The sequence below is a fragment of the Rhamphochromis longiceps genome, linkage group LG2 (genome assembly GCF_057381845.1).
Source record: "Rhamphochromis longiceps isolate RC_006_pf linkage group LG2, R_longiceps_female_GT1.1, whole genome shotgun sequence".
NCBI lineage: Eukaryota > Metazoa > Chordata > Actinopteri > Cichliformes > Cichlidae > Rhamphochromis > Rhamphochromis longiceps.
The window spans coordinates 1,741,884-1,767,213 of NC_140558.1; the positions used below are offsets into that span (position 1 = coordinate 1,741,884).

A 25,330-nucleotide genomic window follows, 5' to 3' on the forward strand; every position below is an offset into this window, starting at 1 on the left:
TCTAATCCAAATATAAATGAAAGTGATGTATTTCCTTGAAATTTTATTAAAAACCAAACACCATTAGGTGTTGACTTTAAACTCTTAGTGCTGCCCAGTGGGACACAAACTTCTATGTCAGAGGGACGGTAATGTCACAAACCTACTATTACCATTTTTTAAATTCACTTTCAAAATAAAAACATGTAACTGTACATATGTGGTGTGCGTTGGGTCATTGTTCATTTACAGTGCGAAGCAACATCATTCAGTTTTGCAGCATTTGGTTGAACCTGAGCAGAGAGTGCAACCCTGAACACCTCAGAATTCACCTCTGTGGTAGTTTTAGCTTAAATCCACGGTGGTGGTGTAAGAGGTTTGTCATGGTTCTGGATCATGTGACCCAGCTCTTTGAGTTTATTCGTTTTTGAGATCCTAAGTTGTTTGAGTTTCCTCTTGTGTACTGTTGGGTTTAGTCCTTTCTCGTGTCTGTTAGGTCCCTCGCTCTCCCTCTGTGTCTCGTCTCCCTTAAACGTTTCCATGTTTGCCTCTTTGTGTCTCCTCCCTTTCTCAGTCTGTCTTGTTCCCATGTGCATCAGGCCACATGTTCTACTCTGCGTCTCGGTGTATTTCCTGTGTTATTTTCACAGCCTCTCGTCCTGTGTTCAGTGTGTTTAGTTTTGCTTCCTCTGTGTTGTTAGGTGTATTCATCCCAGCTGTGTTCCTCTTGTGTGTATTTGTTGTGTTTGTCCTTTGTCAGGTCGTCTGTTCATCTTGTATCATGTTCCAGGTTTTATGTTCTTATTCCCGAGTATTTAGTGTTTTAGTTCTCCTATTTTAGTTCTAGTTACTTTTGCAAACTAACAAAGGTGTCGCCCTGCTTTGTTTTCCAGTGAAGGACTCACTCTTGGTTAAAGTTAAATTCTGTTTCCATGCAGCTGCTTCTGGGTCCACGCTACAACCTCACACAGTCTGCACACTATGACAGAGTGAGTGTCTGTGAGGAAAGGCACCGAACAGTAAGATTGAAAGAGGCCTAACATGTTAATAAAGCTCAGTTTAAAAGTCAGCTGTTGTTACTGAAAGCTCCACTCATTTGATGCTCATAGGAAACTAGAGCTGTCTCTGTGGTACCTTTTTAGTACTTGGTAAAAGGTACCAAGGTGTGTGTGTGCGTGTGCCTGTGTGTCTCTGTGTGTGCGTGCGTGTGTGTGTGTGCCTGTGTGTCTCTGTGTGTGCGTGCGTGTGTGTGTCTCTGTGTGTGCGTGTGCCTGTGTGTCTCTGTGTGTGCGTGCGTGTGTGTGTGTGTGTGTGAACTGATAAAAGTGGAGCAAAAAGACGGAGAAATAGAAAAGTTGTTGATATCACGAACCAGCAGATGAAGTCATGTTTGATGTGACTGATGAAGAATGAAGTTCACATGTTGATGAGTTAAAAAGACGAGAGAAGTTAAAAGGTAAAAGTCAAAAGGAGAGAAGGAGAATTCTCTGTTATCAGAGAATCAGAAATGAAAAATATTTGTGAAGTACATTAAATGATAGATGGAAACAATGTACTTGTAACTGAAATGATGTTGAATAAATGTGACCATTGTAAAGAAGTAACTTTTGCTACAGAGATAATTCGATTTATTCCATTTGTAACACTTCTAACACTCGTATATGAGTAACATTCATTGTTTGAGGTTCTTTGTGAATGCAGAAAGCATCTTTATAAGCTCGGTGAAGCAGACATGGATCGGTAGCAGTGAGGAGGGAGTTTGGAATCTTCATCCTAATCTTTATGCCTCTTTGGTGTCTGACCAGGGCCTTCACAACTCCATCTCATCGCACCACTGTGCAATATGTGCAATAACCTAAACTGTAAATACATAACACTATTTATTTACATATTTACTTCTTCTCTTTTTTCCAGGTTTGTGTATTTGTACATTTTATATATTTGTTTTTCTTTTTTCTAAATACTGTTCATATGTATATAGTGCTGCAGAAACTGTGCCCCCCCTTTCCCACACGTTTGCACAGAGCTGGAGATGCTCTGTATCTCATTGTACATCTGTATAGTGACAATAGAGGCAGTCTATTCTATTCTATTGTATAAATCAGATTAGTTGAAAAAGAACAGAGGAAGTGAAAACATTCTCAGAAACACAGAACACCAGTGTCACTGCCACTCCACTCACTGTCTGCCAGATTCCATTGAAATGCATCAAACCTCCGTCCCTTTAATTAGCTGGAAACTTTCCACCAAACACGTGTCACAGAAATCACAGGAATGTTTATCTGTTTGTTAATTCCCTGCAGGCAGAGCAACATAGGCAGCAGGAGAGAGGGATGGAAACGAGGTAAGCAGCCAAGCATTCACTTTTCACTTTTCCACACAGTGTGCACGTCTGTCAGTGACAAAATGGGAGTGAGATCCCATCCAGCGCCCCCACCCTGCTGCTCTTGGGGGAAAAGGGCTGTCACAAACAAAGCATGAAGGTGTGAGGGCTGGGGCTGGCATCCTGAGGGTGATTAGTACACTGAAAAATGGGCTGGAGGCATAGACTGTGTGTGTGTGTGTCTAAATGTGCAGTTGTGTGTGTGTTGGTGCACTGAAAAAAATGTTTTGTTCAATTTACTCAATTTTTTTATGACAAGTGGTTGCACGAAATAAATTTGTTTGAATCCAGAAATATTTTTTAAGTACACTGAATTTAATTTAAGCGAGTAAAACCAACATATATTTTTAAGCTACTTTAACTTAACTGTTGTGGATACGTCTTAGTCAAATATTATTAGTAAGTCCAACTAAGGTCGTGTTAAATGTACCAGAATAATTTGTTTCCTTTACACTTATGTCCCAAACTTATATTCAAATCAATCAAATTGTTAATTTCTCTCTATTTCAATTAAGTTAAGTTTACTTAAAAAATATTGCTTACCCTGATTTGTAGTTTTTAAAAACGTCAATAATGAAAACTACAACATTCTTTCACATCATTTATTAATGCAAAATTTGTTGCAAACAGAATAAGAATCCACATCTCTAAGGGAAATTGCTGCAATTTGTATAATACAAATTACAAAACTTTTGCCTATGAACTAGTAGCTTTAAAAAGCTGTATTCAAACAAAACAGAAACAACAGACAAGAGAAATGTTAACCAATGTTTCTCTTCCTCTAAAAAAAGAAAAAAAACAAACAAACTCCTTACATAAAAGAATAAAACACTACCAGCAGTATAATGTATCACAATTAGAAACTGATGCATCCACAAACTAACCAGTTTCAGACTTGCTGTTCTGCGATCCATATTTAGAAATTGCATTTTAATAAGGTAATTAGACTTAAAATTAAACTTGTGTTTTCCTTACTGCTTATTGACCACTGTCTTTCCATTCTAGTCCTTCCTTGAAGATTCTGAATGTTTTACATATTTTCTGACCTAACATATTATCCGGTTGAGTTAACACTGATTATACGCAGGGCAGCAGCTATAACTGAATAATTACAAAGTTGCTCTTCAAGCTACTCAAATGTACCACACGTGAAACATTCATTATTGAAAGTTAAAATGTTCAATCGAAACATAACACAGAACAAATGATGGTTGTACAAGAGTTTCACTCCTATTCACAAGAGCACCAGTCATTGGTAATTTACATAACAGCATTCTCTTGATGTGTTATTTTAGAAATCTTCCTATCCAGTAGCAATTTTGTTCTTCAGCCCAAAGACTTTGGGGGAGAGCTTTTCACCATCGAATCCCATCAACACTTTCTAAATGAATTCATAATAGTCCTTCAATTCCTTGGGGAAGGCTAGGTTTAGTGCATAGATTACTCCAAGCATCAATGCACAAGCTTGGGCCAGAGATCCAATGTTGTCCATGACTATCTCCCCTTCAACAAATATTCCAATGTCATCATAATGTCCATTTTGTCCATCCTCCCTGTTGATTACATAAATGCCCATGGTGTGCTTCTTCAGGTCTCTCTGGATATCATCTCCTTCAATGTCCTAAACATTTAATAAAAAGGTAAAAGAAAAAACAATTAACTCTACAATTAAATTCCAATCTAGTCGTTTGTGTGTGTGTGTGTGTGTGTGTGTGTGTAATACACACACACACAGATATCTATCTAAAAAGTGTGTGTATAGATGACTTGCTTACAATGACTTAAATGACTTACAAAGAACTCCCGAATAAAGCTTCCGTCCTCTTCACCAAGGTAGAGGCAAAGTGCCCTGAGAACTGCTTCCCTTTTCACTTTAACATCACTTTCAGCCCGTTTAAAGAGAGTTGCTGATTAAACCAATTTGGAAAAAAGAACAATGTCTGACATTCGCAATAAGTAAATTTTATCATATGTCAGTTCAAACATAGTAAATAAAATTTATATATGAAATTTCAAAATTTAGATTGCTTGGCTGGTCACCTAAAACGGCTTATTGGACTCACCAGTGACCTGCCACTTAAGACAAAAGAAATCCAAATAGAATTTGCAATATTCAGATTTACCTCTTGCATGATCTGCAAGTGGTGGGCAAGTTTCTGCCCAGAAACACCGCCCTTCTTCTGGAAAACTGTCATCAACTGAGGTGTAATTCTGTCTAACTGTGCCGCGAAGGTCATCTCCAGTTGAAGTGTTGTAATACACTGGAATTCAGCATTTACCTGTATCACACACACACACAGAAAAAAAGAAGACTGGTGCTTAATCATTGGTATGATTATTTTGTTATTTCTTCATTAAATGCTACAATGCAATTGCCATCACTTCATAAAGCATGATTATCATATGGGTTAGTATACAGTGCATGAAGGATGTTACTACTGTTAATCAAAGAAGAAATGAATGGCATCAGTCCATTTAACGGGTTTAAAGGGTTTTAAAAAGCAGATATTTGTCTGTTTCAGGTGGTTGGCAACACATTTTCCTGTGCTCTTTGTCCACTGGTGGGAGTGTCTCACCTGTGAGGTCAGCGGGGCAGAACTCTGCCATCAGCAACAGAGAGCAGAGAAAATTTAGATGTGCAACTAAAAACATGCTTGCCATGTAAGCCCCAAACATCTCTGAAATTGCTCTGCAAACTTCAGAGTACTTATACTTCAGGAGTCCTGTGGGTACCGTAAAGACTCATGTATGCAAACAAACCACATTTTTTTTGCAATCTGATCCTTTTTCTCTTGGCTGTTTCCTTCAGGGATCACCACAGTGAATGATCCACCTCCATCTAACCCTATGCTCTGCATCCTCTTAACTCACAAGAACTAAATTCCTGTTTTTCATTTCACTTTCGCAAGTTTTTTTTTTCTTTTGTCCTGGATAAAAGAAATTTAATCATATATATTAATTGATATTAATTAATATCAATATTAATAATCACAAGAACCCTTAAGATGAGATAGATAAACTTGTCCCTGCAATACTGTGACAAATACTGTTGTGATAAATATGTAAGGAATTTGCATGTACTTACCAAAATAACACCATCTTCTTGAATAAACAGTAACACATAAGGGGAAGAAAATCTGCCAGAAAAGGAAGACAAATAAAAAAAATAAACTTTAGAAAGACAAACAATTACCGTTTCCAAGCCATTAGTGCATTACTTCATGATACTCCCTTGTAACAAAACAAATCTTACTTGTGCCTCTGTGCAAACTACAGATGGCACGATACCACTTTTTTATGTCCGATACCGATATCATAAATTTGATTATCTGCCGATGCCGATATGAATCCGATATAGTGTATTTTATAATAAATAAAACTGTTTTTATAAATATTTTGCTGCATTTTGTATAAGTTCATACTCAGTTTTAAAAACAAAACATTAAAGCTATTCTGTTATACCTGTATGCAAAAAATACACTGCACCCAAAATATTTTATACTTCAGCAATACTGATCAACCTAAAAAACTTACACCATCCTCCTTATTCAGGTATTCTAAACAGTACATAGAAATATTAAACTAACTAATAGGACTGCCAACTCCCAGCCAAAATATTAGGAAATCACCCCGCACCCTTCGCCTGATAATGCTTAATTGACGTAATCTACTTTAATGCACAGAAATCAATTATTTTTCTATAATAATTTGATTCAACATTTTTCTTCAATACAGTTGCAGACAGCGCAGACAGCGTACCTTCCCAAAGGAAAAAGTGCTATATGTACTACTATTACTAGGGCATATATTAGACTTAATATTTACTACATACAATAATGGATCTCTATACATTTAACCAGATCACCACTTTGGTAGTAAGATTTAGAATAATTATTTATTAAAAGCTAGACATTTTAAATGAGAATAAGAAAGAAATTATGTCTTTGTGTCTCCCTTTCCCTGTTAATGCCCAACCTGGCCCCCTGGCAAAACTTTGCTAGATCCGCCCCTGCACAGTTACCAGATGTCAGCTACATAGAAAAGGATCCTGGTGTTATTTGTCTCTCATAAACAGTTCATAACTTCCCTTCAACTCATTCATGTGACCTAAAATGTAAACCTGTTTCTTCATTACCTGTTCAGCTCTAATGATTCAGTAAAAACTTCTCCTGGTTTCACCTTCATGTTTCCTTCTCACCACATATCCAAACTATCATGACCAGCAGCTATTACGGCTGTGGCTCCAGAAAACATAAGCGGATACTAGAAGTAATATTAAAAAAATTCTAGCAACAGCTTATCAAGCTTAAACGTGCTGCTGTTGTTTATCTGCCGTTTTCCTCTTTCTAGCGCAAACTGGGTGACTAACAAATGAGAGAGACTAGCGACAGAAAAGCCGATCACCTGATAATCGATCAGTTTCATGATTGAAGTAGCAACAGGAGAGGGAGGGGGGAGAATGAGGGAAGAAGTTTTAGCTGTTCAGCATGAAGACACCGAATAACTCCAGCTTTGTGTCTTTTTTCATTCTAGCTGAAGTATAAAACAAATCGCTTCCTTTCCCCCTCAATACAAAACTCCGACAGCCAGTCCAGCTGTGGCTCCATACATCGGTTGTTAAGCTCAACATGGAAATACTATGCAAACATAAAGAGATGAACTTACACACTTGCTTTACTTCTCTGTGTTAGTTTTCTCTGAGATTAAATGCAGCGGTTTGGAAGCAGGTAGCGAGGCTTCAAATGCTAAACCAGACCGCTGACAGGTCTCGCACTCAACAGCTCTATCAAGTGAAGCAACTTCTTTTCTGAGTTAATTTCAGTTCTGACAAACATCACTCTCAGTGCCTTTTGATCTCACATTTTTGGCAACCACTGAGTTATTCTCCTCCACAGTTTACAACCATTATTTTTTTCTGCACAAAAGACGTTGTGCAACGCCAATCCTACTTATTTATTTCCTACTGCACCCCTGACTGTGCAGGTGCGTTCAGAAGCCCCCTCCCCCGCCCGACTATTCCTTAATGCCAATGTTGTGGCGGGAGGGACGATTTCTCCACTTAAAACTGCAGGCGACTGTACAGTGAACTTTACAGCTAACTACAGAGAAATTGCCTCGTTCCATAATTTGTTAGTACAAAGTGTGCCACAAGAACTAAGCTAAAAACATATGACATTTTAACGCATCAATACAATTACTCTTTTAATAGAGCTAGTATAGTAATATAATAGTAGCTAATAGAGCACATAGCTAGCTTAAGTCAAATTCATGACAAAGTTCAGAGGTGTACAACTACTTAGACTTCTTTCTCCATGTGCACACGTCTTAAAGAGTCAACATGCTTTGACTGAGGTAAAAAAATAAAACAAAAACGACCGTAAAAGGTTTACTTACCGAAGCTAGACCACCTTTATATGAAGTTGTGCGATTAACTTGAGCCCGCTTGCAGCACACAAAGAGTCCGCTTCTTCAGTCCGCGCGCAAAATGGTGGCCTGTCCTAACGCATGCGCAAAATGGCCCAGCAGGAGGCTATGAAAAACATACTTAAGCATTTTGAGCTACATTTAATTAACTAAAATTAATTGGATTAAAACGCAGGGAATGTATTCTGGAGTTACTCGAATTATATATGTAGACAGGAATTACTCATTTGAATTGAAAAGATATACCAAAATATAATATGCTATATTTAAAAGGAGACAATATCACTTCTTTCAGTGTGTCATGGGAGCTTAGCTCGTTAAGAAGAGCCTGTAAATTGAAAGCGGCGAAGCAGCAGACATGACTTAAGAGTTACAAATCGCTACAGCACACTCCAGTCAACCTGACGTCTGCTGCTCCCTGCTGCATACACAGACAACCACCTAATTAGACTATATGCAGCACTAGATTTGTGCTTAATAACATGTGCGTTTTTTTACACTGTAAAATGCAAAGTGTGTGTTTGTGCAGTCACATGAACACTTCTTTCACATCACAGTGATTTACTGGGCATCTTTGTTAATGTCTTGACTTTTCTTTGCATTTCCCTGGGTGTGTGTGTGTGTGTGTGTGTGTGTTACTGCTTGGTTTATTTTGATAGTCCCTCGTCTTTTCTGCGTGTTTTGCTTCCCCTTTTTTGTCAGTAATATTCTGTTCACCTGTGCTCCCTGGTGTGAGTCCATGGCGCCCTACATTACGAAGAAGCTACAACAAAGGTGGAGCTTAAACATATACATACTGCTCAGTCTGTGGCTTTCCGTCCAACTCGGGGACCACGGTTGTTTGTGTAGGTGTGAAGTGAGGGTGAGCAGATAGGAGCTGTGAGCTAGTGTTTCAGATCTGCAGTAGAAGGTGTTAAGGTCATCAACAAGCTGGGGGCGCTGCAGGCCTCTCCAAATTGGACTTTCTCCCTGCAAAGGTACTCTCATTCGTGTTCTGGTTTTGTTGTTTAAGTTCTAGTTTTTCCCAGTTTAGAGTATTTTCAGTTCTGTTTCTCGCCACACCTGCTTTGTGTTGTGCTCCACCCCTTTGGTTAATAAAGCTCGCTCACAACTACGCAGTCTGCATCTTGGGTCCGTTTATATTCCACACGGCCTGCCTCGGCACCCCGTGACAGATAGATAGATAGAAGATAATCTTTTTGACTATACTGAAATAAAATAAACTAAGAATAAGTACAATAGTATTGTATTTGAATGAAAATAGAATAAGATACAAATCAGCGTGATACAATAGTTCACATGCAGAGTCCAGCTCTTTAAATGTTAATCCTAGTGACCTCTAATCTCCAATTAGTGTCAGAGTCATTTTTTATTTGTTTAATTTATCTCTTTTAACAACTTTCAAAACCATGAAAAACAAGAAAAAGTGAAGCATCTCAGTTGGACGTCTTTATTCAGAATGATAATATTTGCATATAAGAAATTAACTTAAAGTTTCATAAACATTGTCTGCTAAACATTGCTATGTGAAAGTTAGCATCCTATTTCTAACATTCAGTATCTGAGGCATTTTGTGTCTTTGCAATAAATGTTCAAATCTGTTTGCGTACTTCATGTGCAGCACGATTCACCTCCCCAATTTGCTGTGTTTGCAGCTTTGCCTGTCCTTCACCATACAGGTCATCATTTTCTATATTGCTTCCACTCACTGTAATAGAGTCATGAGTTTAAAAAACGTTACCAAGTTTTGTCTGTGAAGGTTCTCAGTCATCCAGGTCGTAGTCAAAGGAGCTTGCAAAGAAAAGCGTCTGGACTTTTTCAAGTTGCTTGAAGACGTTTCACCTCTCATCCGAGAAGCTTCTTCAGTTCAAAGGTCAAATGGCCGAGAGTCCCAGATTTAAACCCAGTGGGAGTGACCCCCACAGAGGGTTACAAAGTTTTCATTTAAAAGCTGTTGTTTTTTCAGGCCTCATTTCATTTCACTCATATACAGTCTTGCACTTAAATTTGCTGAGACTAAAACGTCTGGATAGACAGAGCTAATATGGGCTTATCTACCTAAGAAGGTGGACCGTTGTATCTTCCAAAATGTTAATTGTTCCGTGAGAGTATATCGGAGTTTCTACACGGTGCATTTCAAGGTCCTGCACCCATCTGTCGGTAAACTGTACCTGGGCTTGTTGCAGTGACCTGAAGTTACTAAACTTCATGAGTGTATGCACTCACTCCAAGAACCATATAATTATAAATCTGAGCGTGGTGAAAGTTGGGCAGCACGCTAACGTCTTTTGTCCCTCTGTGTGCTCGTAAGGGTCTGACCCTTTCACTCCTTTGATTTTTTCCTCGTATCTTTTTTTTGACTTTTCATCAAGTCTGTCTTTGTACGGACCGGCATTGTTCTCCTTCGTTTTGTACAGAACCTTTTTGGGGGGGCAAAGAAAAAGCAAGAATTTATTGGAACTGAAGAATGGATGTTTAGCGATGCTGCAAATGCTTGCATTTGATGCGGTCCTTGGATTTTTTTGCCACGAGTTCCCGGCATGCAATGCGCAAAAGTCACGTGGTCTGTCAATCTCTATAGGAGTAGCAGGTGACGGCTGCAAGTATGTAATTCCTTTACATTTTTAACTGTTTAAACGTAATAAATTATATTTTAGTGAGCCAGTTTTTAATTCTTTTCCCTTGGCTGCTCCACTGCTCCGTCCGTTTTTGAGGGTTTCCCTTCTAGAATAACACCTGTGTTAAATCACAATCACGTCACATCCGTTACACATGCATGTTTTTCAGTAATAAATCAGATGATGGCCTCTGCATCTGGATAACACCTTTGCATTTCTCATGGGAAATGGTCCACATGCTCGTTTTGTGGAAATCATGTTAAAGTGTAAATCAGATGCTGAGGCTCGTGTAACATTTCTATCAGTGTCCAGTGATACAAATGTAGCTCCCCGACCTCTAGGGCATCCCAGTGAAGTCTTGACAGCTAATTTGCATTGAACTTTTAAGGAACACGTCTTCCTGCCATAAAAATGTCAAACAAGCTCTACTGGGAAATTTAATAAATGAAGACCATCAGCTTCTTTTACCATTCTGTTTGTCAGCAGCATGCAGGAAGCTGCTTTGAAGAATACCCACGCTCAGAGAGGAATGATCCATCTCTTACAGTCAAGAGGGAACCAATACATCACATGCAAGCAAAAGGAAAAAAAATGCTAATGCTTCATCTAAAATGTTATGTTTTCTGGAGTAGGCAGTGCCACAAAATGTTGTGATCTGAATCCAGTAACAAGTATCACCAAGCTCGAATCCTCTTCCATCTGGTTACGTCTCCTTTTTATGCCTGTGAAGAGCAACAAAATATCAGTGCTATGGATCCATCATTATCTTAACCATGTGTCCAGTTCAGGGATTTGGGCTGTCTGTGACATTGTGCAACAGTCAGGGTAAAGGATTCGACACAACACACAAATTATGACAAATGTCAAATACGTGACGCTTGTATGTCACGATTAGAGAAATGTATGTAATTTCTGTGTATTCATGTTTGCAAACTAAATGCACTCATTGTTTAACCATCTCTGCTTAGTTTTTTCTAAACAGCATCCAAACATATAATAATAATAATAATAATAATAATAATAATAATAATAATAATAATAATGGCTTCATAACATTACTATGAATATATGTTATTTATCAAACACTTTGTCTCTTTTGGACAGAAGGAAAAAAGTAGGAATGTAAGTTTGGTTGCTGTTTATGGAAGAAAGTAGAGTATGTAGACTCTAAGATTAAATGATATCGGTTCGAGGTGAGTGTGTGTGTGTGTGTGTAGGCAAGTCCTGAGGAGTCAGCTGAATGGAAAGAAAAAGATCGGGGTTATGAACACCTACTCACTGCTGTTGATCAGATATCCTGGTGGAACAATCAGCTGGCCAAAGGAAGAGATCAAGACAAGGAAGGTCCACATCATGCATCAAGGTTTTCACCCCAAATCCAGACTGTACGCTAAGCAAAAGGAAGGAGACTAAGGACTGGTCATCGTGGAAGGATGGGCCCTTGCACTGCATGGACCACACCAGAAAGAGGTACAAAGATGCCTCTGAGGCAATCCAGCACATAACAGCAGGGTGCAGGTAGGGCATACATGGAACACCATAACCGAGAGGCTGGCAGAGTACAGAGCCTTGAAAAAGTATTCCTACCCCTTTGATCATTTACACATTTAGTCATTTTGGTTTTGAAAATTTTAAACAAACAAAAATCTGAAAGGTGTGGCGTGCATTTGTATACAGCCCCCTGCATTAATACTTTGTAGTGCCACCTTTCGCTGCTGTTACAGCTGCAAGTCTTTTGGGGTATGTCTCTACCAGCTTCGCACATGTACAACATGTACATGTACATCATTGTAAAATAGCTCAAGCTCAGCCAGATTGGATGGAGAGTGTCTGTGAACAGTAATTTTCAGTAACATAAGTAATAAAGTAATATAACTTTCTACAGGACTGAATATAATATCTTTATGTAAAAGTCCAGAGCCTCTGGGGAGTATCTGAGTATTTATAACATTACACAAACCAAAGGTCTCCATCACAGTGTTCATGAAATGCTGGGTGTATCCATCTCCTGGGTCGAGCCTCGCTCCATCTCAAGTCACTACTGCACAGACTCTGGCTCCAAAAATGCAAGATGGCAGCCTCCACAAGCAGGATGGCTTCATTTTTGCACAATGGGAGGAGGTGCTGTTGCGTTGTCCGTGTTTTCTACAGTCATTGGTCAGGATACACCTGTGGGACTTCCAGATACAGACGGACAAAATGGTGATGGCTAACCAACTGGACATAGTGATGGTAGACAAACAGAAGAAGATGGCCGTAGTGATAGATCCAGCTATACGAAGTGATAGGAACATCAGGAAGAGGGAATATGAGAAGCTGGAGAAGTACCAAGAGCTGAAAGAGGAGCTCAAGAAGATGTGGAGGGTGAAGGTAACAGTTCATACTTAGTGCTGTAAGTAACTGAGGTGGAGGAGGCCAGACGGTAGATCAGTAATGTGAAAGCTCAGAGTAGGAGATACTAGCTGTTGAGGAGCTGAAGTAGGTGAAAAATGACAATATCCAAGTGCACTATGGGTAAGGCGTAACATGAGATAGGGCTTACACGTTGCTTACTTACAGGAAGTTATGGGATTTGGTTTCCTTGGTACCAGCTGCCATGACGAACACCAGCCTGTCAAAGAAATCATCTATTTATCTACACAGGCCTTCCATGGACTCGGCAGATTAGGCAGCCTTCCTGCACTCTGGAAGGTGAGAGCTCAGTTACTCCTCCTTGGGCCAAGAACTGACTGAGCACCAATCTTCTCTGGATGACGACCATAGTCTCAGACTTGGACGTCCTGGTCGTTTCACACTCTGCGGCAAATCTGCAAACTGAAGGTTTTGATGAGGCCATAAGAACGTTTAATCTGGAACGAGATAAAGGCCACCAAAGTAGAGACCCTCCACCTGGTTGCAGCTAGAAATGGTAAATGGCCTGTATTTGTATAACGCTTTACTAGTCCCTAAGGACCCCAAAGCGCTTTACACAACCTGTCATCCACCCATTCACACACTCGCCTATCCATAAAAGTTGTGAGCACAATCTATAACAAAGAGCAGCCATGGTGGAGCCCAACTCTCACAGTCCAAATAACTAGTGGAAATACAAACCAAGCTCCTGCTATGGCCTGCTGTTATGGGCCGTAGCCCCAGAGCGCTGCCGACAAGATGCTCTGAGGCTTGTATCCTGTGGGCAGCTGTGGCTGTTCTGTGGCCAAGAGTTTCCATCCTGGCTCTGCATAAACAGAGATGCTCTATAACAGATTTACAGCAGCTGTGCCTGTTCCTGCAGCTGAGCTAAACCACATCCCACTATCACAACAATCAATCAATCTGTATCGCCATTTTTCTCGTGAGGCTGGCCTGGTCAGTATATTCACACCTCCTCGTATGACCCGCTTAAAAATAAATAAGAAGCAAAACGCTAATTAACAAAATTCAGAGACGTAATAATGCAGGCCCAGCCAAACGGTACGTTTACCCTGATAACCACTCCTCAGCACACAGATGTGAGATTGATATCCATCGTCAACCGTGTTTCATGCCTTTTGTAAAAATTACAACATAGTTAACCAATGATATTGGCTTCATGTACTTGTAGATTTAAATGCTTTCTAAATAAGGATGCAGATTCTAGCAGCTCTACAAAATATCACGCTGCTAGAGAAGTTGGCTATCTGCACTAATGTAAAGAGACAGGAGGTGAACGCAGAGGGGCTGTCAGAGAAACGTGCAAAAAAGAGTTACTGATAAGTTTTCAAAGTGTTGGATGAGTATGAGCTGTCATACGCATTTACAGGCACACTTCACTCCCACACACAGTCGGAGCATGTTGTTACAGCAACAGTGCCGTCAGTGTGGGAACACATCCATTGGATGTTTGCACCACTAAACACAGACTGCAAAAACACTCCAGTGGTCACATTTGCCTAAATAAAACAAGACGAAACTTTTGCTTTATGCTGTACCTGAAAACTCCATTAAAGTTTGAAGGGGTGGTACACCACCAACACACTCACATGATAGGTGTGGAGAGCTCTTTATTCGTCTCGCGGTGGATTAGCAGTAAAGTGCTGTGACTGACAGAGCTGGGAAAAGAGTGGGAAGCAACTAAACCCGACTCTCCCCCAGCACAGACACACAGAAACAAACAAACACGAACTTGGTGAGACATTATGGATCATTCCAATTTGTTTTCTCAGTGCAGAAGTGAAGTAGGATGTAAACGCGCCCATATCTCAGATATGTTTTAAAAAAGGAACAAAGGATGAGTTCTCATGGCTATAATGCAAACGAAAGTGCATTATAGCCATGTTTTGACCAAAGAGCATTTTAAGGTTTCACACTAAATATGGCAATCAGAGGCTGCCTCACTGAGCCACCTAAAAATGGAGCTCCAGCCTGCATTAGGCTCAGGGCAGAACCAAAGTATATTTTGGCTAATTTAGCTTGAAAGTTATGCATAATCTTAACTTGTTAAAGCCAGTGTCTCGCCCAAGGAGAAGTATGTACTTGCTTGGAAGAAGCATTCCCAGATCCATCCGAAAGTGGGACTTGTCCTGGACCCAGTCAGTTTTAGGATGGTTTAATATCTGAGGACTCAGCTCACCAATGGACCCATTAATCTGGGATTTCATGTGCTCTCTATTAACCTGGGATGAAGTAAAATATATACTTAGGTAGGCAGGATTATGATGGTATTGTTTCTTTGCAAAAATTCCCAGTTGGATATCTCAGAAAAGTGTCAGTGTGGGATTTTATTAATCCAAAGTTTGCAGTAGATTTTCAAGTACGAATTGTGTCACATGGCCACAGCTGACAGTGAGAGCCACGTCTATTCCAGAAGGTGTGAACTCTGCAATCAAATTTGAAGTGTATGGGACACCACGTGGTGTTGAGCCTTGAAAATAAGCAGAAACTAACAAATAGGAATAAGGACAGCGATTCTCAGCCCATCCCTTCCATCACTGCAGGAGCATCATCCGTGCATATGGTTTTAAAAAGCATGAACTCCCACTGACAAATGCTTTGCTGTGCGCTCTGCTGTGTGAGAGAACTTTTTCCAAACATCTGGAAAGGCCTTTTGCTACAGGATGCAGTCTTCATCCATCTTAGGTAAGAGGCTTATCTCAAAGTAGGAGGTAGCTGGCCTTCTGATACTGCCTTAGAGTACATGCAAGACAAGTGCAAGATGATTAAAAAAATCAAATCACATAACCACAGCAGCACTGGCCATTTGCTTTGCCAGACTGCAGACTTCTAGAACTTCCCTGACCTCTAAAACAGATAAGGAACTACAAAGATTAGCCAGGCGTTTTTTAATTCTGAGAAGGTTTTGTTGTTACATCGTATCCTAAATAGGCTACGATTTGCTTCATTTGCCTTGAAAATAATGGGCAGGGGCTTGGTTGTGCACGACAGATCTTCCTGCTCCACTTCACAGTCTGTGTTCAGCTGCCAGAGGCCTTCTGGAGGAGCTCATCTAAGAGGCCATCTTTCACAGATGCTGTGTCATCCTGAGTGTGGCTCTGACTCTTACTGTACCGATCCTCACCCCCCCCCCCTCTTTGCTCACAGAGCCTTAAGGTGCTGCAGGTGTGCCTGTGCTCACTGTGAGGAGTTTTTGTGTCATCACATCAGTGGCAGCTATCGCTTCATGTTGCCATCTTAAAAAAGCAAATTTATCAATTGAAGGATTTTTTTCCACCCTTATTTAAACATGTTAAGGGAGTAGTGGGTCTCCTGCCAGCGGTGGGGATTAGCAGGAGACTAACTGAGGACAAATTAAGACTGACAGCAGAACGTAGGATGGTGTGAAACGCTGAAAGCATCAGCTTTCACTTACTGATCTCACACATATGATCATGAGAAAAAGCGAGAGCAAACACAAACACACACCTGTCTTTGTTATTCCTCCCAGGTTAGCTTTGTGTTGTGTTACCAGGCTGTGAGTCTGATAGTATCTGAGAGCTCTCTGTTCCTAATCATGGTGTATGGGGGCAGTGTGGGATCCACGGGGCTGTGTCTGTAATTTGACTCAGTTCTTTGTGTCTGATGTGTTTGTGTTGCAGTCATCTTCATCTTCATTGTCTTTTTCTTTTGATTTTTAACTCTTTGTTATTATTGTGTTGAGTCACTACAAATGGTTCAGAAGAGTAAAAGCAAACCAGCAGAGTGCGAGGAGTAGATTATGTCTTCTGTGATCCCCTGTGGATGATTGCTAGCACCAAATTGTTTAAGGAATACAATGACACCGTTGGACTCCAGTGTTTATTTCAATCAGATGAACATGCATACGATTCTTTAACCATAATTAGCACAACAACCCAGTGGGAGTCCAACACAATTTGATTTAAAAAACGAATGCCCGTAGGAACTTTTATCTCCACAAGTCAGGATGAGGAGTTTTATTATTGAAAGCACTGTTTTCTGTGGCACCAGACGTGCTTTGTCTCATTATATGTGAATTAAAAAATGTTCCCTTATCCAAACACAAGCTGCAACATCAGTAGGTTAGGCACTATATTGTAGTGGTATTCCAGTTTCTCCTGGATGTGAAGGAGCACTGGGAGCACTGGTACTGCTCTGCTTCCAGATGTCAGACCTCTTTGCTCTCCGAGGCTGAGACTGGCCGTCGGACTCCATTCTTTCAGGTCACCACTCTGAACTGGTGACAATAAGGTGAGGGCCGGATTATTGATGAACTGGTAAATTGAAAGCTTTGTCTTGCTCAGCTCTCTCTTCATCACAGCAGTTCACACTTTATTGACACACTAAAATAAGCACGGGAGCCTGAACATGCTGTCCCCTGAATTTCACTTTGACTCCACTGCATCGGTGCTTTCTGCTGGATGTTACTGAAAACCACACGCATGAGATCTGCAGTCTAAGTTGTCTCCTTCAGATATGAATCAGCCCAGTACCCTGCACTTAAAGGAGACCCTTCATTTTTCCACTCACTATGAATTTGGATAAGTAGTTCAAAGGCTGCGCAGCCTCAGATCTCAAACACCACGAGCAAAGATGTTTTAAATTCACTTGTAGCAATGGGATACGTGACCTTTGACCTGTCAGGGCTGATGTAGGCAAGCCTAGGAGATGCCAGCTAAAAACACCCAAATGACATAAAGGATCTTCTAGCTAAGTGTGATGTTTTCAGTCTCTTCATTCATGATGGTTGTTTGTTACACAGACCCAGTCAGTCAGTCCTACATTCAGATGCTTTTAGATGCACTGCAAGCAAAGCGCTAAATCCTCAAGGTTATGAAGACGCAACAACACTGAAATACAACCACAACATTCATATGACTCAATGTGAATGTGCTTGGAAAAAGGATGAGATGCAGTCAGACGTTGATAAAAGAAGGTTAAAAAACAGAACCACTGCTCTTCTTCCCGTCACCTGGCAGCTGTGTTACTTGGATGGAGGCTGTATCGACTGACAGCAGGTCTTTGCAACCAGTGTGTATTTTCTTGTCTGCACCGTGACACGGGTCAAGCAGCAATTGCGGTGGGTCAGTTCATCCAGGCAGGAGAAAATAGTCTGTTTTATTGACAAAGAGTCTGGCTGATTGGTCCTCTGGGAGAGAAGCTGTTACTGTGGCAATCAAGATAGCATGGCTGGGCAGGCGCTATATGGCTGACTCTCCTGGGACCTGCACAGAATCCTTGAGTGACTTTAAAAGAACTGGGAGTTTGTAAATATACATTCATTGCACTTTTGTCATCTCTGTCATGGTGTGGCATGCAGCCACCAGAGCGTACTGGGAGTCTGAACAGTGGTAACATGTAGCAAAAGCATACGGCACAGCTGAATCGCTGAGGGAGGAAAAACATGAAAGTAAAAATGAATGGTGACTGCTGCTGTCAGGGAGTGCAACAGCCATAGTGACTGTGTTTGATGTGCAGCCATGGATAAGTGGGCCTTATCTATTAAAGTAACAGATGAATGTCAGGAGTATTTTTTTTTTTCAGCAGCACACTGCAACAAGATGATAAATTATTAGCTTCACCTGTTTAAAGATGCACTCAGTAATTTCTTTTGAGGTTAATACATAAAAGAACTGTGTACTCATGCATAGATTAATGTGCAGATGTGTCAGATTGTACCAAGCCAACATAAATTACAGTGAAGTAGTGCAAGACTGAAGTAAGAAAGTGGAACGGTTAAAATTGCATAAAAGGTGGAAACAAGAACTGCTTTTTCATAAAAGCTAATCTCAGCCTGATATTGGTTTTTCTCATACAATACATCTTTCTGCTCTTCTTTAATTATCTGACTCTCTACTTTTATCTCCTCCAGGGAGTTCTGGCTCTTATGTTTCTGATTCACAAAGTTAACGTTGCTGGCGATATTTATGTGAAACTATCTGCATAGCAAAACTGTCAGCTAAGTAATGGGCATCAGCCATCATTCACAGACTCGTAACGCAACTGGGATTTGCCACTGATAGGCCCATTACATCTCAATACATCTGTCATTTCACACCCAGCCTGAGTTCTCCCTACCAGCTGAAACAATGACAGTGTAGAACAAAGCAGAGCTTTCTGGTTACCCATTAGCCTGTCAAGAAAAAGTCACTTTATTCCTGTCATGTCTCCTTTCAATACAACAACATTCACTAAGGTCACGTTGGTTTTCACCATGCTATTTTCTGGTTAGAGGTGATGGAAAAAATGCTTCCCTGGAACTCACACAGGTTTGAAATTTATCATGCAGGATTTAAACACTTGCAGGTGGTCTCAAGTCCTAGCAGACTGTTCCAGTTTTAGTGTCGTCTCTGACAACAGCTGGGAGCTTTGAAGTTTACCGACAGAAGTCAGTTGGATGGACGGCCTGGCACACAGGAGCTCTATCAGGAAGCGAGAGATTCACTGGGATCTAAAAGGAGGGTGTGATTCATGTGAGAAACAACTCAGTCTCACTTGAGTTAGGAATGAATGGAGCCAATGAAGTCTTGGAGGTCGTTCGTGGGCAGCTGGCAACTATCACAGTTGGTGAAGATGGCAGGTGAGCTGGCTCATCCTCTGACAAGTTACCGAGAACTGTTGAAACCTCTAGTCTTGATACGGTCCAATCACAGTCGATCAAAAGTTTAAGACCACTTGAAAAATGGCAAACAATCATATTTTGAATGGTTGGATCTTAACAAGCTTCAAGCTTCAACATCTGAGAAATGGGAGTAAGACCAAACATTCTTTTGAGCATGCAATTTACTGAACACAACGCTTAAACGGAAACAAGCTGATCAAAAGTTTAGGACACACGCCCAAAAAGAAAAACGTAAACCTTGTCTAAGCTCTGGTCAGTGTAATCTCGGAGAGCATCCAGATTCTCCCTGCTGTCCTCCAGGGTGTTGGAGATGATTAAGGTGATATGGTTAGATATTACGCAGTGGCTGCATCTTGTTGCCTTGTTAGCTTAAATTGGTCATGTGATTTGGATGCTCTGGTGCGTCCGTCGACCCCAAAGGGTTAATCTTTCCTTACCCATTATTGTAGGGTGTACCTTACAATATAAAGGGTCTTGAGTCCAGTGTTGTTGTGATTTGGTGCTGTATAAATAAAAATAGAATAGAATAGTTTTCAGTGCACAGGTGTTTCTTTGTAGCCAGTGTAATAAAAAACGTATAACGTTTGTTTCATACAGTAATCTTCACTCTGTGTTAATTCACTTGCTAATTATATTCAGAGTATCCACTCACTGTGTCATATTTAAAATCGGTTGTGTGCCTCAGGCCTTCAAGCTGGCAGTAGTTAAACCATTAGTTAAAAAGCCATCACTTGACCTATTTTACCTATTTATAAGCCAGTCTCCAACCTCTCTTTTGTCTAAAAAATCTTGAAAGAGTAGCTGGCTTATTGGAAGAGTTTCAGTCAGGGTTCAGAGCTCATCGCAGCACAGAAACAAATGATCTTCTTATGGCCTCTGACAGTGGACTCGTCTCCTTGTCCTGCTAGACCTCAGTGCAGCGTTCTGGGTGGATTAGCTAACCAGCTGAAATTTTGACTTGATTTTCACACGAGTGAATTGGTCAAGAAAAAAAAGGCATCATGGAAAACAACCATTCAGCTTTTACTTAGACAACTTCAGCTAACAATTCTACCACACCAGATGATTTTTCTTAACCCATACGTACTGTATACTGATATTTCTTTAAAGAAAATCAACTAAAGACACAGTGTGCAGCTGCTGAAGTTATTGTTTTTATAGGAGGAACTCTGGCTTTACAGGCTGATCCTCAGGTAGGTAAAGAAATATAATGTCATTTGGCTCTTGAAGTGACTTTTTGTTAGGGAGGATTTGTTTGCTGTTGAGTGCAATGTTAAAATATGTTTGTTTTTTTTAATGTAAAAAATAATTTAATATGAAGACAACATGAGCAGAGAGTATAAACCTGCTGAGGGACTGGCAGCGTTAGTTCAGTGACAGAGTCAAAAACTAAAGTGTACACTTTTGTCTGCATTTTATTTTGGTGGCCAAAAGGCTAACTTTGATTGGTCAGTCTCGCAGTCCTATAGTAGGCATGACCTCTCAGGTGAGTCGAATTAGTGAGTGGGAGGGGGTCTCCCCAGAACAAGTCAACAAATAATCCAATGAAAGCATGAAACTGTGAGAAGAAAATACTTTATAAAAGATTAAAGATGCTAAAACACAGCATCCCATGCAAAATGATTAAAAACACCAGGTTACAACATTAAAACAATTCCACCTTCTGACAGGTACATCATGCCACAGGGGCAAAGATGTTGTTACGGCCCTGGCCATGTTTTGGATCACGATGGCTGGATTTTGTTTCGTGTGTCCTGTGTCTTTAAGAGTCTCTGCAGGTCCTTCCTGATTGGAGCGCTGGCAGCTGCTGATTGGTTCCATCACCAAGTAGCTGTTTTAAAAACCGTCTCCAGCAATTGTCCAGTGGCAGCAACTGACAGCAGCAGTTTTATATATAGTGTGTAGATACTCTTTTACTCGTAAATAAGCGCTGCTGCAGGAGGAGTGAACTGCCTTATTCGTTTCTGTACTTTTTCTCTTGTTTATTCAATCAGGGAGCTGTTTTTGGAATATCTTGTTTTGTTTGTTCGTTTTGCCTTTGTTCACCTCGGAGTTAAAGCTTTCAGTTTTTGGTAGAAATAAAACCACCTCAACCTGTAAATTGGTTTCTGGATATGGCTTTGGGGACGAGGGCAGGGTTACTTTCCTTTTAACCCTTATGCTGTGCTCCTGTATCCCTAGACCAGGACGTAAGAGATGTAAAATCATTCATGCCTACAATTTTGAATCACCAATTAGCTCCACCTCTCTAGACTGGGGGAGAAGGGAATGGGGAAAGCATGGAGACTACACACGATAAAGCTGGCTGGAGGCCTCAACCCAAGACGCTCTTTGATGTGAGGTAACAGTATTAACAACTGCAACACTCAGCTACTTGGTTAATAATAAACATGTTAGAAATAGAGATTGTATTATTTATTTATTTATTTATTTATTTATTTATTGTCATTGTCAAGAACAATGAAATTGCGTTTGGGGCTTCCATACAACCCAAAAAAAAGAAGAAAATAATAAATACCCCTTAAAACCCAAGTGTACATATTTAACCCAGTGTGACTCCAATGCAATAAGACAATCCTTAGCAATAATGTTCGTAGAAATTCAGACAAAGACCTGAGAAACATGACAAAATACAACAATGCAACCCATTCAATATTATTGTACTGTGAGATATGATATCAGATATGATAGTTATCTATTTAAGAAAGAGGGGGGGGGGGGGGGGGGGAAGAGAATAAAGATATGATGCACCAATGCAGACCAGTTCATTGCTATTAAGAAGTTGGATATGGTTATTGTCCGTGAGAGGGGGGCAGAGAGTTCAGGAGCCTCACAGCCTGTGGATACAGGCTGTTGGCCAGTCTGGATGTTCTGGCCTGTATAGACCTGTACCTTCTCCCTGAGGGCAGCAGATGGAAAAGGTGGCGCGCAGGGTGATGTTGGTCCCGCAGGATACTGTGCACCCTCCTCAGACAGCGAGTGGGGAAGATATTACTGATCTCTGGCAGACTTGTTCCAATAATTCTGCCAGCTTCTTTAACATAACATTTTTATTGAACATTTTTAATGCATAATTGATTATTAACCATGATGCAAATTAATTAATCTGGTATAATTTAAAACGTTTGATTTGTATAATAATTTTGAGTTCTGACCTGTGTTGGGTCTTAGGGAGAAGGAAGTGCAAGTGAAACTGCACTTCTTGAATCTCGGCTAGCTAAATATCCACACGGGAGTCATTTTGTCGGGGAGACCTCACAGTGCCCATATTCTGTCTATTTAAACCAAAGGACTTTATCCAGAGTAATCCTTAATTAGGCCCTTGGCATTTTAGAGCACACTTTGACTGCACTCATCTCAGCCTCCTGCCAGTACAAAGCAACACTTTAAACAGTATTGATCTATGAAACTGCAGGGGACTGCTGGCTGTCCACATCAACATGCATGTGTTTATGCCTGTTTATGTGCTTGGAGCTTACTTGGAAACGGTTTGAAATTGTATTACAATCTAGCTGCGCTCAGTGACCCATTGTCCAAGCACACAAATGAGGAGCTGCACTGAATAATGAAGGGTAGACCATTTAAAGCACTTGCACAGATGCAGAGGCAGAGGATTGAAAGTGGACAGTGCTGAATGCTAACCAAACTAAATGGATTTCAGGTGGGATAGTGTAACAGATGGGTGTCATTGTTAGTGCTAGTGGCCTGCAGCCAGGAGGTATGTGGGCAGACTGCCATCTCTGTCAGTTCATAAATGCTCATTGTTACACATCACACAGACCTGAGCCAAGGTGTTCGGGGCCTTAAGCAGAAAGAGGAATCATAACAAATGATAGCAGAAAACTGAAAGGCCTGAGGATGGGAGATCACCACTATAATACCCAAAACTAAGACCAGAATATTAAATATACCCGAATCAGAAGTAAAACCTAAACGTTGGGTCACAGACCAAAGACCCCAACAGTTATTATATTAATACAGCACAAGGTTCAGTTACATTTGTACAAAAATGGTGAGTAGAATTGTCCTTCAAGGAGCTACTTTTTACTTTCTTGCTTTTTCGCTGCATTACATCTACTTTTACTTGAGTATTTCTAAACACAGGTGTCTGTACTTCTACTCGAGTAAAGAAAGTCTGTACTTTTGCCACCTCTGGTTATCTAGCACTTTACTAGTTTTAACAACATCAAAGTAGTACAAGTTACATCCACAGTGACTTATCATCACATATCGACTATACTGTATGTATTTCTGAAGTCATCTGATCAGTGTTGGTCAAGTTACTTGAAAATAGTAGTTACTAATTACTGTTTACTTCTCCAAGAAAGTAATCCAGTTATTTTACTGATTACGTATTTTCAAAAGTAATTAGTTACTTCTTAAAACCATGATATATGTAATAAAGCAACAGACCTTTCAGCCCAATTCTATTTTTTTCTGCATAATCATCATATTAAATGTAATCAACTGGAAAAGCCTCTTTTTCAAACTTGTTTTATTAGTTTGCATCTTTTAACTTTATGCATCAAGCAAAAATTAAATTATATGCAGCAGTCTTTGAAGAAATGTGTTTAACATTTAAACCAATGTTCTGCATATTCCAGCATATAAAATGAAATGATGCTTTGTGTTTACACTCTTTCAAATAGATGCAAGTAAAACACAGCAGAAAACAAATCAAATCAAAGACTCAGCAGCTCTGAGTCCTGTCTCTCTTAAATCTATTGTCACCTTTTTAGCAGGAGTGGGGCGGGTGGAGGTTTGTCCACAGTGGTCATGTCAGTGGGAGGATCCGGGGGTTTCTCTGTGAGCGTCACATTTCCGTGGCAGCGTGCTCGCTGCTCGCTCAGATTTGAAGTTTAATTTTTCGCTGTTAAAAGAAGTTTTCTTCCCATGCAGTGAACAGCAGACGCTGATGTTTGTGTCACTTTCTACAGAATCAAACTCAAAGTAATGTGATTACTTCCACGCTTTAAACGCTGCATGGTCGTACTCTCTGCTGCTCTCCATATTATCCATTGTTGATCTGCACACGTCTGTAGCTGCTACAGACGTCGCACACGTGTACGTCATTGTCATGAGACACTCTCACAAATAGTAACAAAGTAACGCAGCGTGCTTACGGGAAAGTAAGAGTAATCTAATTACGTTTTTTTGCAATAGTAATCCCTTACTTTACTCGTTACTTGAAAAAAGTAATCAGATTGCAGTAACACATTACTTTTAATATCTCTAATATCATCTCTGCGTCTGATAGAAACATCTCAGACATAGCATTGATCACAGATCCCCGCAAACATGAACACGATCAGCAAAGTTATTGCGATTTATCCAACATTTTTAAAAACCTGTGATGTGATTGGTTAAGATTGTTGATGGTATTTAAACCTCTAGGATGGATAAAAAGTAAATGCAGTAAATGATATGTCCTTGGCTGTTAGCTGTGCTGTGTTGAGTAAATGACGCCTCCATATGTTTTTGATGTGCATTTAAAAACAGATAAAAAGATAATGCTCACGGTTTGATAGGCTGACAAAGTACATAAGACTTGATCAGCCTACGAAACACCGACAAGCTTCATACATAAATCCTCTTTAACAACACACACACACGTGTGTGTGTGCTAACAGCAGCATGGTCTTATGCTGATTTAATCCAGTATCCATGGAGACCAATCTGTCCATCGCCCTAGGGACAGGAAAAGATCAGTCAGCATCTGTTTTGCTGTTCTTCTGTCTGTTTGTCCATCTACCCATGAGCCCATCTGTCTGTCATCCTGTTTGTGCATGTTGCAGTCTGTCACAAAGTATTTCCATCAACTGCCAACTGAATAAAAAAATGACATATTTATATCACCAACTGTTTGCCTTGACATCAACTGATCCAATCATA

At 40.3% G+C, this 25,330-nt stretch overlaps 1 protein-coding gene across 1 annotated transcript; it reads right to left on the reverse strand.

Moving 5' to 3' along the window:
• Positions 1-3,420: 3,420 nt before the first annotated feature.
• Positions 3,421-7,866, reverse strand: LOC146676712 (uncharacterized). Its single transcript, XM_085414131.1, has 5 exons — positions 7,757-7,866; positions 5,448-5,499; positions 4,487-4,641; positions 4,157-4,253; positions 3,421-3,983 (listed from the first exon to the last, which is right to left on the reverse strand). The coding sequence occupies exons 3-5, from the start codon at positions 4,597-4,599 to the stop codon at positions 3,744-3,746; spliced, it is 450 nt and encodes a 149-aa protein (XP_085270257.1). The 5' UTR covers positions 4,600-4,641; positions 5,448-5,499; positions 7,757-7,866; the 3' UTR covers positions 3,421-3,743.
• Positions 7,867-25,330: the final 17,464 nt, after the last annotated feature.